The following is a 15941-nucleotide window of genomic DNA, read 5'->3' as shown; positions in this document are numbered from 1 at the left end:
AGGCAAAAAGTTGGATATCTTTAAATGTTTGGAACATGTAAATTTTAGGGGATTTTCTTTGTACCTAAAAGAGCAAAATAGCCTCAACTTTCTATACTGACAACAACCAATCTCTCAACTTGTCTGTGTATCTTAGCATCTGACTCTTATTGTGTGTGACCTACAGTACTAAATTTTTTAAGAACTTAACATATATAAAAAAATGCTTCTGTAACCAGAGAAGGCTTGGATAGCACAGCTCAAAGGCTGCACAGTAAATGAACTGAGGGACAGGAGTTTAGTGCAACAAATTCATGCTTTCTTAACTGATGCTTTACCTGTGGTATAGTCCAGCGTGTTTCAGCTGATACACACAACAAAATAAAAAGGCAAATTCAAGTCTAAGTGTCATACTACATACCTCAGCATGCTGCCCATCGGAAGTAAAAATATGGGTAACAGTCATTTCATTCTTTGTCAGAGTTCCAGTTTTATCTGAACAAATGACATTGCAACAACCTGAAATAACAAATTAACATTTATAAAACAATTCTTGTTTAGAACAATCTGAGGAACAAAGAGAAAAGTATGCAAGCTGAGCAAATTTCTAGAAATATTGCGGCTGTCTGTGAATAAAAACAAGGGAGAGACAGCAAATTTTCAACTACTAATGAATAATTGTACAAGGTTCTTTGAGTTTCAAGAAATAAAAAAAAAAAAAACCCTCCAAACTAATTTTATTCTGCTGTACCTCAAACTACATTACTGAAATCTCAAATGTGATTCCTGGTGAGGAGAAAAACTAAGAGCCTGCTTTAAAGGAATCACTCTTCTTACTTAAAAACTACATGTATTTAACACTAGTCACAGTTTTTGCGTCACACAAGTGTTACACTACTAAGTCACAAGTGTGACTTACTAATAAACCTGCACATTTTAATAAGTTTGAAAAGATTACAAAAATGTGAGATTTGTATATGACATTTTAATTCTGGAATGGAGATGCTGAAAGAGTTTTGCATTATCTTGACATTTCCGGACATGACAGCAGGACCTGTACCAGCAACAAAATACCTTGCAACACTAATGAAACTCTGCTAGAGGCACTGGAAAATAAATTCCCCAGTCTTCAAATTGCAAAAAGGAATTCAGATGCAGCAGAATTATTTAACTTCGTATTTCTATTCCTTTTCCATGTTCTGTGCTTTACATGTTTTATGACTCAACCTGCATATAAAACTTCTTTGAGCTTTAAAGTTTTTAAATGATTTTATGTTCTACTATGAGCAGCATAAAAACCTGAAGGTGCATTATGATTACAAAGCTTTTTCTAGTACCCAAATATGGATGTTTTCAACTGTCAGTATCACCCCAAAATTTACACCAGAAAGTTTTAACTTAAAAAACCTTTTACAAGTCTTATTTAACATCTTACAGCAAACATTCAGCTTACTGTATTAATAGCATGGCAGGCTATTAATTGGCAGATTCTTTATTTCAGTTCAAAAAAAGTAGTCAGGCGGCCCACAGAAACTCTCCCTGAATTGCTCCAGTGTAGCACACATTCAGTTCAGGAATGTTTTAGATGCCACCACACTGCTAACAAAATAAGAATAACTGCTTTGTCTTCCTCATTAGTCATCAGTATTTCCTAACATTTATATCAAAAACACTATCTCTAAGTTAGTCTAGTCATACCTAAAGTTTCAACAATAGGCAGCTTTTTTACAATTGCCCGCTTCTTCACCATTCGCATCACCCCAAGGGCCAGTGTCACTGTTACCACAATTGGGAGTCCTTCAGGGATTGCAGCTACAGCCAAACTGTAATGAAAGTAAATACACAGATGTGTTTTCGAATGTCATACAGGAATACACAGTAGTGATGAGTTTACAGTTCAGAAAATTGTTTCTGTAGCTGACTGGTCACTGAGATTAAAACAGAAAGGAAGGAGTGATGTGATTGCCATGTGATTCTAGTTGAATAGCATTCATTATAAGAAATCTGCTGAAGACAGCAACAAATGAAATAAATTAGATAATTTCTACTCATTATTTATGCAAAAGTATGAAGAAATGTAGGGGAGAGGGAGAAATCAATTGTACATCTGTTTTGCCTACACAAAACACTAATTAGGGCTGTGGAAAGGAGCCCAGTTTAGTGCTGACTACTACTTATTGTGAAGAGTAAGTGTTGTCAGCACTAAACAGAACCGAGAAATGCCACCACTGATCCACAATTGCTACTGTCAGATCATGATGTGGCAGCAATTTAAGTAAGGGAATGGCTTTGAAGGTCACTTAAAAAATAAACAAATAAAAAACTTGATGCAGTGTAAACAAGATCACAACTCATTAGGCAATGCTCAAAGATGCAGTTCCTGGGTTTCTGTTCTCCCCTCCACAAATGTGTAATTCTTCAGAGTCTGATCCTGTCACTTAAAGAAACCCTTCTGCCTTATGCACTACCCATGTAATCAGCAATCCAACAATTTTTCTAGGAGTATGGAGTTAGACCATCTAAATTCAGTGCTGTTCTCAGCAAACACGCTGGGATTAAGTTTATATAATATAGCAGAAGATGAGTTATTGAACTACATGGCACAAAGCTTGCAATAACTTAGTTTTTTCATATGCCTTGTAAAATTACAGCTACTTTATTTACTCAGCAACAAAAATTCGAATTGTACAACTCTACTGTCTGTTTGCAGATGTTCCACAAGACACTCAGAAATCACCATATGAATGTAAAGTTTAAGAGACTGACAGGAACACTCCGCATCATTAAAAATATGTATGAATTTGCTTTTTTATTTTCATTTTGCATTATTTCCATGAAGTTAAGAACAGTGTATGCAAGCATATTATAAAACAGATCACTAGCTTTCAAACACTTGCTGTAATGCATGATCTACATTATTTCAAACCATAAATCTTACCTCACACCAATTGTGAACATATCAAGGATATGCTTTCCTTGCAACCAGCCAACTAGCATAATAACTCCTATAAAGAAAACAGTCAAGGGGATTAATGTAAAACCAGCATGTACTGTAGCCTCATGGGGATAAGAAAAAACTCAGATAACCAGAACATAGCTTTCCATTGTGCTACCTATAAAAAATTATTATTTATTTCACTGTCGTGATTCCATTAGTACAGCAAAGCCAAAGAAAGTATCAGCCAGTCAAGTTGCCCAATCACATCTCTAAGTGAGGTGCTCACTTATGCACACCTTGAATAAGAATCCAAGACACACTGCAATTTAAAAGGAAACATTTGGAGGACAGAAAGTCAATAAAGCACATTTGCAGGAAGAAGCAAATAAACACCTTTATGATTAGAGTTATGTCACATTATGCAATTTTCAGATGATTAGTGACATGAACTCAAAGTCACCAATGAAATAGGAGCCAAAAGTGCTTTAGAGATTTAGTTTTCCATTTCCTAGGCCTACACACACTAGTTTCCATTAGATAATCTTTTGCAATTATTTTACAGAAATTATCTTACCTATTATACCAAAGGAATACAAGGAAAGCTGTTTTCCCAAGAGATCCATGCTCTTCTGCAGAGGTGTCTTCGGAGCCTTGAAGAATGGCAAACATGCAGCAGTTAACAAATGGACTGCATCACATTTTACTTCACAGATGCAAAATTCAAGACAGTCAGTGAATAGCATGAAGTTATACCCCATATTTCCATATATTTACTTTAGGCAAACAGACTGTTCTTTTACAGAATTCAATGACATTCAAAAATACTTCAATGAAATTAAATATTTATTATAAATATTCTTCCAGAGCTTTGTGATAGCAATAACAAATCTAATATAAAAGGTCTTATCAAAAATTTTATTAAAAAAACAAAACATCATGCCAACTACAAGCCACTGCACTTCCTCCAAGACCAAAAAAGCTCTTGGTAGCAAGAATAAAACTGATTTTCAAAACAGAGGCATTAGAGCCCCAGAAAGCCAGTTATATCTCAGAATGAATGTTTTTAATCATCTACAGAAAATTCAATTTAGCAAAATAGAAAGCTATGTAAATATTTAGACAGGTGCAGAGTATTATTTTCACAGTTAGCATCCTTGGGTCAGCTACAGATATTTTGTTGCACTGCATTCAATTATTACTTTCATGTCCAAGAGCTAAGATTTGCTTCACTAGAGGAAAGGAAAATACTGAAAGCAATGTATGTTTAACTAAGTTCCTATGGAATAAATTTGAAGTTTTAATGAATGAAACACACTTTCAAACTATGTCTTTGCTGCTAAATATCTTCTCTTACCTCTTCTGCTTGCATCATTTTGAAAACCTCCCCAAATTCAGAGTTTTCTCCTGTTCCAATAACTATCCCCTAAAAAAAACCCAATAAACAACATAAAGAGAAAGCCAAATCAAATCTGAAGTGTAATGTTCGTGCTTGTCATTGACAGATTTGACTCCAATCACAGACAAATGCCATTTAGCCCAAAAAAATTTTAACCTGGCTTATAGAATTGGTTCTTGTCACAAGCAGGGAATTTCTCCTAAAAAACCTTTTGCCTCAGTGCTTTTCTGTCCACTGCTAAAGTACTTACTAACAACCAGTAGCAAAACTCAAATTGCTAACACCCAACACTAGCCAGAACCGTATTTTCAAACACATGAATGTAGCTCTAGAAGCAAAACACCACAACCTCGACAGAGGAGTTCCACATCCCTATGAATTTGAGCTCTTATGGCCATAGTTTTCTTATTAAACTAGTGTATGAAAAAGCATGTGAGAAAAGCTCTGCAAAGTATCACACTAATCACTGGGAGGTAAAGTTAAAAAGTAAGAAATGCCTTCAAATAGTTGAAACATGGAACATAGTCTTCCCTCTCAACAATGATTTTACCTTTGCTTTTCCACATCTGACCAATGTCCCCATGAAAGCAATATTGCTCCTAGAAGTAAGGTCTCCATTGGTCGCGGCTGGCTGAGGAGCTGTAGATTTAGAGCAAGGAGCTGTCTCACCTGTGAGACTGGATTCATCAATAGAAAGGTCCACAGCCTTTGAAAACAAAATAGGTAAAAAAAATGGCAATATTTTGTAAGTATTCAGAAGTGTAAAGGTAAGTTTCACAATTTTGACCATTAAAACATAACCAATTTATTCATACAACAAGAAAACATGTCAATATTTCAAGGATCGACAAAGCAATGAGCACTCCTACAAAGCTCTCACCAGAATCAAAGATGGAAGACGAAGATGCCACTTTGCTACTATTCAAATTTAGCCATGAGCTCTGAAATATTTGACACCACTACCAACATGGTGGTTTCACAGTGATTGACATTTTGGGAAGAAGTAAAAACAACACCCACAGAAGTGATTTCTTTCAGAGAAGCTGCTGGGAGCTTCCTCTGTGCCTGGAAAAGGCCTATACCTGGCTAGTTCTGAGGAATTAGATTTTGCACCATTTAGAAATTAGATCCACCTCTGTGAGATCCCCATTTTAAAAACACAAGCCTAGGAACTCTCTCCTTTTTTGTTCCATCCTCGAAAGATAACGCAGCTCTGGTGGGGCCAGCCCCACTTCCCTGCGGCCTGTACGGCCTGGGGGAGGCTGGGCCAGACCCCAGCGGCTCCGGGGCAGGGGATGGAGGCTGGGGGAGCCCTGGCTCAGGCTGGGCTGGGCCATGGTTGCTGATATCTGGCTGACACTAAACCCGCCCTGGCCCAAACCAATGGCCCCAAGCTGAGCCCCCACTCCCAGCAGCTGCCGGACACAGCGAGAGACCCAAATCAGCAGCCTGAAATCCAACACCGTGACTGCTGTGGCACTGGGTGAGATATTAACACTTTCACTACACAGATGAGACCTGCAGACCTTGTTCCTCTCTCCAGGGAGAGAAAAGGACAGCGTGACAACACGTAGAAAGACAAGGTGAAAACACCAAGGTCAGTAAAGAAGGAGTCAAGCCCAGATGGAAGGAGAATGAGGAGATGCTGAATGGGGCTGAAATATTCTTTTGGTAGGGGCCATGGAGATGGATAATGATATACTGAAATATCTCCTTTAATTCATGAGAGAGTATTGGGGGGATGAAGTATTCAAACTGTAGATCTAAACAGAAGCATCCATTGATGAAGCCAAGCAGATGCTGGAGTAGCTGTGATCCCATGAGAAGCTTGAACAGAGAGAGAGAAGAGACTGATGCAGACCCTTTGCCCCCAGGGAGAGAAGAAAACCTCTGTTCCCAGAGATGATCACAGAGACAGATGGAAAGGATCTTTGCCTTTGAACAACTCATCCTTAAAATAATACCCAATGAGTTCATGGCCCATGGACACACCTATAGCAGGGCTGTGAAAATGGGAGGAATCACAATGCAGAACTTTTTTGCCCAGGCAGCTTCTATTCATGGAAATGAAAAGCCACAAGAAGACTGTTTCTTGTGGAGAAGTCTCCATGGCATGGCAAGAGAAAACTGTCCCTACAAGAACAGATGGAAGACCATTGTATAGTTGGTACTGCTTTAACATCCCAGTTTTTGCCTCTACATGGTCAGTTGGGAAAGGAAAAAGTTAGGCAGGGGGAGGAAAGGTGTTCTGGGAGTTTTATTCTGATGCTTCTTATTCTTGTAGTCCTGTTAATAAAGTTTCTTTATACCTTTTAAGTTTTAAGCCTGTTTTGCCCTTCTCCTAATCCGTATCTCATGGTAAGAAATGAGTAAGTGCACTGGTGATTTTAGCCAGCACTAAAATCCACCACATTATTTGATGCATTGGCCAGGAAACTCAAATTGGTGAATCTGAACCACTACAACCAAAAAGAAATCGTGTTTCAAGTCTACACTGTTATTAGGTATGACATATTAGGTATGTGTCATGGGGTGACTTTACCTTTAAGGTGGTTTTGAGAACTAAGGAAGTTGAAGTTGCTGGGGACTGACGGGAGTCTTTTCTCTTGACCAATTATTGGTCATTACTGAGAATTGACAGCAGTTGTGACCATTGAAAAGTGGGATCAACTTGTGAACCCTACCTTAAGATGTAAAAGTCAAGGCACTTTTAGCCTCTTTGTTTCTTGGCTGTGAAAGGTAACAGAGCTCCGGCCTCTCACTCTCTGCCCAGGCCATGCAGCCCAGGCAGGGGCTGGGCTGGGCCCAGCGGCTCCCGGCCGGGAGATGGGGCCTGCAGGGCTTGTCCCGGGCTCTGGCCGGGCCAGGCCGGTTCCTGGCTCGGCTGCAGTGACGGAGTTCACCGGGGACTGCCGAGTAAAGAAGGAGAAAAAGCTCTGAACCTGCAGCGAGCTGAGACAGCGACTACACTCTCCAGAGCAGCCATGAGGAATTTTCTATGGCAGACAGCTCCAGCTCCTGCACCAGCAGAGATCACAGAACCATCTACAAAAGCCTGAGCAAGATTTTAACCCTTTCATTACCCAGATGAGACTTGCAGATTAATCTTTTTATCTAAAGAGAGAGAAAGAGAGTGATCAACATGTAAAGAGACTTTATAAAACTATCAGAGACAGTAAAGAAAATAATTAAGTTTCAGAAAAGGTAGAGAATAAGAAGATGCTCTTATGAGCTGAAATACCTTTCTGTTGAGATTATGGAAATGGACAATAAGGTCTTGAAAGAACTCCTTTAATTCATGACAGAGTATGTAGGGAGGAATGGAGTGTTCAAAGTGTGGACTTTGAGTAAAAAGTAGAGCAATTGTGATACAGTGAAGTGCTAGAAGATTTGAAGCCTTGGGGGGCAAGAGAAAAAAACTGTTTTCTAGTGAAGCTCACAGAAACAGATGAAGAAGACTTTTACCTTTGAATAACTCATCCTTAAAATGCCATCCCTAGACTCATGGCCCATACACACCTCAGAATGATGTGAAATGGGAGGAGTGAGCTCTGATAACAGCAGTTCTGGACAGCTGACATCAGGGCAATAGAAAACTATAACAGAAGTAGTTTTCTTGTGAAAAACTCCATAAATTAATAGAAAGAGACTTCTCTTTCTCTACAAAGACTGGTGAAAAGACTGTAGCAGGAATTGAGACTGTTTTAACCATCAAAGTTCCAAAGTTTTTGTCTCTGTTGTCATGTGAACAAAGGAATAGTGGGTAGTAAGAGATAAAAAGGGGTTTTCTGGAAGTTTATTCTGGTGTTCTTATTATTGTAATTTGTTAATAAACTTTATTTATTCCTTTTAAGTTTCATGCCTGTTTTGCTCTTGTTCTAATCCATATCTCACAGCAAAAAAAATAAGTAATTTTTTAGTTACTGGTTTAAAAACACGACAGTATGTTAGTTCTTGATTCAATACACTGGCTTTAGAGAAGATGATCAGGAAACTTGATGGACCATTCATTAACACACAGAAAACCTAGACCAGAAAAAAAAGTTAATTTTGAAAATCAAGCTTGTCCCCAAAAAATCAGATCAGTGAAGAAAAGTTTTCACTTACACTTCCCAAAACAAATAGTGCCTAGTTACCACTTCTACTGTTTTCTAGGACAGCATCAACGAGAATATACAGAACAAATCTAGTTCTTTCTCTGAGAAGATGATCTCCATATAATTTCTTTTTAAAACCCACCACCCTGTAGCAATGCCCAGTAGACAGAAGAGGGAAATAAGATGACATGCTCTTATTTTCAAATGCGCTACAAGAGTAGCTCACGATGGAAAAAATTCTCATCTAGTGCAGGGCTGCAGACAGCTGAGAAACTTTTAATTCCATTTCTGTTTTCCTTTGCAAGAGGCCTGAGCATGCTGCTATCATAGCATGGTATCAGATATGAGCAAGAAAGTAGGTGCTGCTGCAACAGTAGTTTCATAACAATGCAGGGACTACACAATTGCCAAGGGAAGCAGTGCTTGCACTCATAAAAAATAAACCAACTGAAGCACCAACTACACCACAGACGCTAACAACACAATCCAAACAAATTTGTCAAAAAACTAGTTAATTTAGAATTTGTCAATGAAATGAACCCTGATTAATCAATTATCAATTGTGGATAACCTGGACACACAGATTTTTATATCCAGACACTACTTTAACAGGATAGATAGCCCAGATACTGAGCAAACCAAGATGCCCAATCTGATATAAAACCATTATTAACTAAAACCACCAAAATATGACAGATGAATATATATATATACACATTCCACTTAATTTTTAGAGAATGTTCAAGTACTGCTATAGTAAAATTGCTTCAACTTAAGTACTTCCACCTAATACCACAAATTAAGTATTTAGTAAACAAGAAGATGTAATGACACACGCTGCTGAAAAAGTGTCAGAGTGAAAAGATTACACCTGCACAATTTCACAAGTTTTTCTGACATTCCACTATTGGAGAAAACCGGAACTACATCTTAAAATTTAATGCAAATAAAGAGTGAAACCACCTTCAACCAGATGCCAAAATATCTTGGCATTCAGACTAAAAATAATGTTTTTAGAACATATTTAACTTTAGAGGGAAAAGAAAATAGCATTTTCAATAATACATGATACATAAAATTGAAAAATTCTTTCTTCTCCTGTCCTACAGTAAGAAACTACACACAATGGTTAAGAATGTATCTGACATTTGGAAAGTAATTATTGCAAATTTTCTTTCAAGACAGTTGTGAACTCCAAACAAGCCCAGTTACTGACTGCACTTCAGTACTCAGTGGCGATCTTCCCTTCCCCTCTGTCCCACAAAAAGTAAAGTTATTACATATTAAATCCAAGTTAGGAATATACCTCAAATAATCGTAGATCAGCTGGGACTCTGTCTCCCACTGACAGGCAGACTGTATCACCTGGCACTAAATCTCTTGCAAGTGTGTGTTCCACCCGACCTTCTCGCACACTGTAGGCACAAAAAGCAGTAAGAGTGAATTTTGGCTGAGAAAAGCATTCCTACCATTGATTGCACATTGCAATGCTACACATTTCACTAAAATATTTCTAATTTCCTGCTTCTTTCTGAGAGCTTACACGTCAGTAACATGATTGGAAGGGTTCAGACACACAACCACACTGTAGTTTTTTAGGCTCATAAAACAATCTTAAAAATGAGCAAAAGCGAAGCATGTTCTATGTCAGCATAAGATCTTGATACAAAGGAGTTAAATTCAGTAAAATTTTCCCGTTTACTCATTTCAGATTAAACTTCTTACGATTTACTTTAGGACTCAAAGGACAAAACTACATACCAATGACATTCTGGAGGCACTAGTTTACTAAGCTCTTCAAGAGATTTTTCTGATCTGTACTCCTGCGGAGACATTTTTTTAAAAATAAAGCAGATCATAGTTTTAAACTGAGAAAACTTACACAACATAAAATACAGTTACTGAAATTTATTTCATTAATAAAGTTGTATTACGTAATATTCCAAGCAGATAAAAGATGACTTTCAACAGTTCTGTATTACGTTAAAAAGCAAATATGGTCCAAACACTGAAAAATTTACAGATTTGCCTACACGTTTCTTCTGAAAAAACAGCAGAGATCCTTTGCATTTTCCTTCAACATCTTCAGGTCTTTGTAATATTTGCTAAAATGCTTCTAAATTCAGAGATCAGACACATTATTGAATGCTACAGTTTAACAATTAGTACCAAAAATACTGTGTTCATGCTGTTAGGCCCAGGAGAACCAAGGTAACACAGCTCACCTTTAACTTGATTAACAGGTTACAAAATTAAGGTAATTAAAGATAAAAAACACAAACACACAAAGCAATTCTGGTTTAGGCACACCCTTCCTAAAGCTGTGCATTTACAGAATGAAAACAACTTTTTTATGACTTGGGAAACGAAGACAACCTTTTTTTCCATTTTTGGACAAAATTAAAGCAAGAGTTACATCTTCATTTTCAATGAAATTAGATGTTTAAGTACTCCTACACTGTTTATTACAAAGGCTTCCTTACAAGTACTCTTATTGATGAGTACAATACTGATACAGGTGCATAAATGTCAACACAGTTAAAGCAGGACAAATCATGCACTTTAGAAAAGGCTAAGACTTGGATGAAAGCACATTACTCAAGCATTCACAGCACAATGCATCAAGACAGCTACTTCAATCTTTTTAATAAAAGAGTTTACATAAAAGCAATGATCTTACTTGGACAACAGCTGTCTTACCTGAACGAAGGCAACTGTAACAACAATGACTATTGCCTGAAAGAGAACAGAAGGGGGTGAGATAAAAGCATTCCAGATGACCATGAAAGTAAGCAATCATATTCGATTGTGCTCAGTCATAGTTATTGCTACATATTAACAAGATGATTTGGAAACAAACTAATTTTCCCATGCTCAAAATCACTTGGTATCTCTCAGGTCTGTCATGAAAGCAATGCCATTATCTATTTACACCTGCTTCAGTGATGTCCAAGAATGCAATAAACTGATTTTAATAAAAATAAGATTAATAACTAGATAGCAAACTTGAAAAACTGCCTCTGCTTCCTGTTTCTGAACAGTGAATAAGAGACAGCAATGGAAAGAGACCCATGACACAAACAGAAAACCTGACTGGTGTTTTCTGTGACCAGAACAAAGGTGTTCTGCTGCTACAGGGCATCACAGATGTGGTTTTATTCAAATACCAAGATAACAGAAAGACTAGAAAAGAGGCAGCAAGCTGAAGAACCTCTCTGGAGCCATAAAACATCCTGGCAAGAACAATAGAAGGATGAGCCCCAGATACTCTGCCCAAGGCACCCACAGAGTGAAATAGGACACTGGGCACAACCCAGACAGGACGTCAGAGATCCCAAACAAAAAAAGCTAAAAAATATTGCTCATTAGGAAGAATCCAAGATAAGTACTAAGACCTCAAGAGCAGCCTTCATAGTCCCCTTTATCACATACAGTTCTGGTTGCAACACTTCAACTTGAACATTACAGGGCTTCTAAGCATGTGATATGAAAGTGACCAAATGAAATAAATCTATTGCAAGAAACAACTAAGATCAGTTTGTTGTAAAGCAAGCCTCATCTTCTCCTTCAACACACTCTCAAATTGAGTTTTGCTACATTAACTGAATTTGTTACTCAAGCTGAGCTGTTACAGTGATTTCTTCCAGAACCATAACACAACAACCATTAATTAAGCCTTTCAAGTACACACTGCAGCTACTAAAAATAACCAAGATATTACCATTTTGCAAGTGAAAAACTCTTTTGAACTCTTCAATAAATCCACATAAATCCACCTCACTTGTGATAGAAACATTAGCCTCACCAACTGAATATGACAAAATAACTATATATACTTAATCTTTTCATGGAATATTTCTACCACAGCTGCATGGTTTTTTGAAGGCTGTAGTATATTCCACAGACCATGCTACCTGAAAAAGTTTTGCATTCCTAGCCTCACATCAGTGTCTCAGCTTGTGTCTGTGTGTAATGGCTTGCACTAAGAAGCCAAATGGAATGTATTTAATTATTTTATTTTTCTTTTAATCTTCAACAGTTCCCACTCCAGATCAAGAAGTTGTACGAGCAGAGCTAAAAAGATGGCAGAAGCAGCTTAAGACAGCAGCGCCACCAAAAGAAATATATGTCATTGATCTTTAGTAGCAAACAAGTTTTGTTGCCAAGGCTCTGAGCACATATGTAGTCAGAAAAGCTGCACTATCATCTGAAAATGGAGTAAGACAAATATTCACTTGGTGATAAAGTGAGCATTATTGATAATAACAAGACTAAATGGTACAAGTTAGTCAGAAGTTAGACAAAACCCACAGCTGATAATTTTAACTCAACCACACTTTTTCTCTGTATTTTAAGATACTTCTAGCAATGTTCACATGGATATTATAAGACTTCTTCCCAGACTGTAACAAAGAACACAGAAATTACTGCTCTCATACACTAACTGCCTTGTTTTTTTCTCACTGCCCTGCTCAAGAGGGTTAAGAAATAGAGTTAAGGGCACCAACCATGAGAAAAAAAAACATTAAATAATTCAACTTTCAGCCCAAATAATTAAATATATTTCATAATACAACAATTTACTTGCATCCAACTTAAGAAAACAATGAACTATTCCAAACCAACACAACACTCAAATTCAAAACTGCAAGTTTTATCTTTAAGAGGCCACACAGTTTATCTTTCAAAGGCAACTATTCTTCATAAAAAAATTAGAGTAGGAGTGAATATCCAGTTACTCTGAGTTATGTACCAAAGTAAAGTCAACACAGAAAGTGCAGAGATAAGACAAAACAGAAAAAAAACAAACCAGGCCTCTAGTCATACAGTAATCATGATTTTCAGACACCACCTAACACCCCTAGAAGGTCAAATGGTTACAGTTTTCCTCTCTGTGCCAACTGCAGTGACAAGTAGTTATGAGTACTATATTTGGCTCACTAGTTTAGCATCCTATTTAACTGTGACCTTCTACAAAAAATCTATTATTTCAGCTTCTATCTTTCTTCTGGGGTTTCTAGACAGGTCAGGTTTTCCTTCTTCATGTTTTAAAAGGTTATGTCTTTCAAGTAAATTCACAGGTGGTTTCTGTTGGCTTTAATTTAATAATTAAAATTTAATTATTAAAATTTAATAATTTTAATAATTTAAGATTAGAATTACACAGAATACACCAAAAATTGCTTCTCTGAACAAATGCCTAAAGACAAGCATTTTAACCAATAGGAAAGATGCAAGAAGCCGCCATAAAATTATTCATGGATGTATTTTGATATGTATTGCTGCTATCAACCAAGGAAAAAAAAAAACAAAATCCAGTCTCGAACTAAACGGATTTAATGATAACACACAAATCAAAGTCAGTATCTGCAATCAAGTGATCCCACCCCACACTGGCATGCACATGATGCTGAACACACCTGTGGTCACACATTCCCAAGTACTCCCAACCAAGGCAGAATTTCAGTTGCTTACCACAGTAATACTGACAGCATCATCAAACTGATGCATTACAACACTGATGACTGCAGATGCCAGGAGAAGCATAATAAGGGGGTTTTTAAACTGAAATGAAATAGAAGAGTAATTCAGCCACACTCTTGACAGACAGGCCATTTTACCTACTCCTCAAAGCATACCAGATCTATTTTTGAAACATATTATTCTATTATTAAAATATTTATAACCTACCAGTGAAAAGAAAAGCTAGCTCTACAGTTCAAATGCTTACTTGAGGCATTTTCTTTTAAATATCAAAGATCTTGAATAGACTGTGTTCAATATGTAACAGGAAGAAAATGTTTCTTACATTTCTTGATTCACATTTTAAATGCAAAAAGAATAATCTCCTATAACTGCTTATACTGTATTTAAACATACAAAAAGAAGCCTGAAATACGGTCAAAATGTCTTTGAGGTAAAAGACTGATCCTATTCCAGCAACTAATCACTATTAAGGTAGCAATATATTTCTTAATTTTCAATTCATGATTTCTCGTTTTCCAAGGTTAAAGTTTTCCTTTTAGATCATATGATTTCCACAGATTTTTAAGGGTAAAACAGTGAATGATCTTGCTTCTACAACTGCTGGTTGCTAATGTGGGGATTTTTTGAGAAACACTACAAAAAAAAGAACATTCCTACAATTCAATTGAAGAACATTCCAAAAGCAGATCTGATAAGCACACTCAAAGCGAGTATGAATCTTAATAAATCCCATTGAAAATAGCCTGGGCAATATGCCTTAGAAGTGTTCTGATGTATCTGAGTAATTGACCCTACACTCTTGAAAATAAAGCATTAATGCCAGAGTACAGCCAAGATGGGATGTGTTCCTGTTCCGCTACCATCATCAGAGCACTGAATATCTTTTTAATCTCTCCTAAGGAACACAGTCAACCACAGACTCCAGCTGCAGGGTTGCACTGCTGCACAGCCAAGGTGCAGCAAACACTGACCAAAATGTTTAACGTTAGAAATTCATTAGAAGAATCATCTGTAAGTATCTTGTACAGCTAGGGGGTGGGACGGGTAGGCAGGAGAAAGTAGTGACACTTTCACATCAGGTATGTATATATGTGTTTGAGATACATCACACTGGTAAGAAACAAGTTCACACTTCACTCTTGCCAGTTCTGCTTAACACCAGAATCAAGGCCGGTCCCACCTCCACCCTCAGATCAAAGGCAGCGGTTTCGCTTTTTGAAATTTCCTATCAAGTTCTTCATATTTCACATTCCATTTAAATATTTACCAATGGTCACATGAATTGTTCTCTGACCTTAGTACAATTCAGGACCACGTTTGACTACAGGGAAGTTTATTCTGCTTTTCTAGCCCTCAGGCTAGTTATGAATGGCACCCTTGGACACTATGAATACACATTTAAGAACAAATCACAATCAAAACACCATGATGTTTATAGGTATATGCCTAAATAAAAGCTTTTTCAATAGGTAAATTAGATATAAATTATATAAGCTGTAGTTTCCCACTCTACTAGATTTTTCTCACTTTTATCAAAATATGTTCATGTACACAAAAGCTAAGCAAACAAAATAAAGAACAAAACTACTGAAAAGTATTAAAACCTAAAAGCAGAAAGGACAAAAATCTTCACCTGGGATATATATTTTTTCCACAGTGGTTCATCTTCACTAATATCAAATTCATTCCATCCATGGAATGCCCGTCTATGACAAACTTCACAGTTTTTTAAGCCATTCTGAAGATTAGCCTATTAAAATATGCAAAGAATAAAACAGTCAGCAATTACACTGAGAAGCTAGTGTAAATTCTCACACCCAAATACAAAGCCTTAGATTATACAAATTTAGGCAACATCAGAAAGACAAGCTTGGTACTAATGTCTGTATGACAACAAAAGCTAACTACTATTTTAAAACTCTGTTTGGCAGTATTTAAGGGATTCAATCAAAAATTCACAGAAGAACTACAGAAGCAGATGTTGCTTCACATCTGTAAATGACTGCTGATATTCCCTGCAAAAAATTCTACCACAAACCAAACT

At 37.0% G+C, this 15941-nt stretch overlaps 1 protein-coding gene across 9 annotated transcripts in view; it reads right to left on the bottom strand.

Annotated features, from left to right (window-relative positions):
• ATP2C1 (ATPase secretory pathway Ca2+ transporting 1) overlaps window positions 1-15941 on the bottom strand; it is a 64643-nt gene that overhangs the window by 16784 nt on the left and 31918 nt on the right. For all 9 annotated transcript variants that reach the window (XM_058831186.1, XM_058831193.1, XM_058831191.1 and 6 more), the window contains 11 exons: window positions 15531-15647; window positions 13886-13975; window positions 11111-11146; window positions 10172-10233; window positions 9717-9825; window positions 4864-5019; window positions 4272-4340; window positions 3492-3567; window positions 2918-2984; window positions 1678-1802; window positions 401-498 (listed from right to left, as the gene is read on the bottom strand). In XM_058831186.1, the coding sequence (XP_058687169.1) occupies window positions 401-498; window positions 1678-1802; window positions 2918-2984; window positions 3492-3567; window positions 4272-4340; window positions 4864-5019; window positions 9717-9825; window positions 10172-10233; window positions 11111-11146; window positions 13886-13975; window positions 15531-15647 (1005 nt within the window). The remainder of the gene's footprint in view (window positions 1-400; window positions 499-1677; window positions 1803-2917; window positions 2985-3491; window positions 3568-4271; window positions 4341-4863; window positions 5020-9716; window positions 9826-10171; window positions 10234-11110; window positions 11147-13885; window positions 13976-15530; window positions 15648-15941) is intronic.

This window comes from Poecile atricapillus, chromosome 2, assembly GCF_030490865.1.
Source record: "Poecile atricapillus isolate bPoeAtr1 chromosome 2, bPoeAtr1.hap1, whole genome shotgun sequence".
Taxonomy (NCBI): Eukaryota; Metazoa; Chordata; class Aves; order Passeriformes; family Paridae; genus Poecile; species Poecile atricapillus.
This window is presented reverse-complemented; position numbering and strand designations above follow the sequence as displayed.